General features: G+C 56.4%; 1 protein-coding gene across 1 annotated transcript in view; it reads right to left on the bottom strand.

Annotated features, from left to right (window-relative positions):
* Positions 1 to 786, bottom strand: part of PI16 (peptidase inhibitor 16) — an 11,021-nt gene extending 10,235 nt beyond the window's left edge. The window contains exon 1 of the mRNA XM_057375235.1: positions 374 to 786. Within this exon, the coding sequence (XP_057231218.1) occupies positions 374 to 778 (405 nt within the window). The 5' untranslated portion in view covers positions 779 to 786. The remainder of the gene's footprint in view (positions 1 to 373) is intronic.
* Positions 787 to 2,539: the final 1,753 nt, after the last annotated feature.

Genomic DNA, 2,539 nt, shown 5'->3' with positions numbered 1-2,539 from the left:
TCCCCCTCCAGTTCCTGGCAGTCTCCAGCTCACAGCACCTGCTCATGGCAGGGTCTCACCTGCCCTTCCTCCCATCACARGGAGCTCCAGTGGGCACTGCTGTGAGTGAGAGCTGCAGCACTCTCATGAAGAGCATCAGGGACTCAGATCACACTTAGGAACTTCCAGAAAATGATCAGAGACAACTCCAGAGGTAAAGGAAAYTCTTCTCTTTAGAGGCAGTTTAGGGAATCCCTCCACTAACACAGACTTGTAACCCTACAGGAGAATTGCTCTGCCTCCCCTAARGAACACCCTGATCMYTYCTTGCACYGAGATMGAGCCTTGCACCACACAAACACCCCAACATTCCCCTGCAAGGAAAGTCACTCACCATCTTCATCATGGCCCTGGCAGGAGGGGACACCTGGGAGCGATATTTATTGTGTTCATCCAAAATTATCTTCTTTTCTTCATCAGTCAAGGACCAGCTGTGCTCCAGCACTGAGAGCACCAGGAGAAGGGGAGGAAGACCTGAGCTCAGCATCGTGCAGGCAGCTTCTGCTCTCAGCAGCCCACGGCTCTGGCAGTTGGATTTAAAGCACCTCCCAAAAGCAAGGAACACCCAACAGAAGATTGGGGAGGAAATGTATTTATTAGAGTTTTGGAGCCATGCAGAACACACCCATCTCACATATCGGCCTTGATGGAGAGGCAGCAGTGCCAACGAACACGCAGGGTCCCCTCCCTGGGACAGACCCCGTGCCTGAATCCTAATCCCTGGATCAGCATTCTCCATCCAAACCTCTGCTGCTCCAAACCTCAGCCATCCCCTGAGCCCTCAGTTACGGGTCCTTTCTTTTACCTCCAGTCCCATTTCTCCTAATCTGTAACAAYAATCCCACAGCAAAGCCCTGCTTTCACACAAGTCTTCCCCCATCCCTGGAATGCAGCTGCGTTAGAAACAAAAGGCAGCAAGATGCGACTGCTGAGAGCGGTTTGCAGCACAGGAATCCCCCAGGCAGAGCCAGAGCCCTCCTCGGCCATGTCTGTGTTGGGGGGACAGCATTTGGCAGCTCAGGAACATTCCCCGGGCTGCCCCAGCCTGCTGGGAACGGGGGAAGCACAGGATTGATGCCCTTCCYTGAGCCATCGGGAGAAGGGGGAGCAGGAGAGGAGGAACAGGGTACGGATCTGAAACTGCCCCAAACAGGGAAGTTTGGGGTCTGTGGCTATTCTAAGCAGACCCTCGGCTCTGCAGGGCCAGGCTGTGCTGTTCCCCGCAGCWCCTGGAGGGCTCAGCAGCCGCAGCCGCTCCGGCCGAGCCCCCCGGGCTGCTGCAGCCTCGGCTCCCCATCTGCGATTGTGCAACCGCCCGGCCCCGCTCCAGGAGCTCCGCTGGGATCACAAAGTGCTAGAGAGGAGCAGCGGGTGGGCAGCTCTGCCGAGCGGAGCCAAGTTAATCACACGCCGCCGGCTYTGTCTCCCCCTCCCCTCCCCACGAAACGCTTTGCCGGTTTTCCCCTTGTTTCGGACCGCACGGATCACCTCTCTCACCACAGCAGCTCCCCTGCTGCCCCCCAGATCCCTCACTACTGTCTATTGCCTTGTCCTTCACTAGCTCTGGGTCTGCCATACCCTCAGTACCCCAACAATTCCTGCAAGGGGGGTCTGAGGCCARCGTCTCACCAGGTCTTCAACTCAGCCAGTCAAACCAGAGGTTCCCATGTATTGTTAAGGCACATCTGTCTCGTGATGGAGACACTCAACACATCTGCTGTTGTATCTCTGGAGACCTGGAGAAACATCTAGAAAACATCAACATGGGCTCCAGCTCCTGCTGGCTGGCTCACCATGGCCTGGCTTACGAGGAACAAGGCAGTGTGGAGAATCACAGAGCCCCTGAATGGTTTGGGTTGGCAGGAACCTGAGAGCTCATCTCATTCCAGCCCCTCTGCCGTGGGCAGGGACACCTTCCACTTGAGTGCAGGTGCTGATCTTCCAAAAGTGATGTGGAGATGCAGGGCCAAGCTCCACATAGCCCCTGGCACTCCAGCACCCTGRCTGAGCCCTGCAGAGATAGTGTGGCAGCAAGGATGAAGGAAAATGGGATACACAGAGCTTGTGGGGAAGAGCAAACAGCCCTGGAGGAGTCACCACCAGGGCATGTGACTCAAGGGGAAATGTGATTAAGGGCTGATACCTTTGTTAGGCACAGGGTGGCTGCCAGAGGGGTGCAGGGCCATTTCCCAACTCCCAATTTGCCCCGACAGCCACTTCTGGAGCCAATGTCTGAAGCGTCAAGATCAGCAGTGCAGGGTCCAAGCCCCACCCTGGGGCTGAACACTCGTGTCCAGCGGCATTAGGTAATCGTGTGTGGAATGCAGCTTTGCTGCTACTCCTCAAGGATCAGCCCGTCCCCATGCCCTGGGGACAAGGAGCCACATATAACACCTGCCAGGCTCTGCTCCAGAGAAGGGCTGCTTCACAGACCCCATTCTGCAGCCCAGAAGTGACCAAGCCTGGGTTTCTACTGACTCACATCTCCAGGGTGTCCAGC

This window comes from Malurus melanocephalus, unplaced genomic scaffold (genome assembly GCF_030028575.1).
Source record: "Malurus melanocephalus ecotype Western Australia unplaced genomic scaffold, MMel_1.1 scaffold_243, whole genome shotgun sequence".
NCBI classification, from domain to species: Eukaryota; Metazoa; Chordata; class Aves; order Passeriformes; family Maluridae; genus Malurus; species Malurus melanocephalus.
This window is presented reverse-complemented; position numbering and strand designations above follow the sequence as displayed.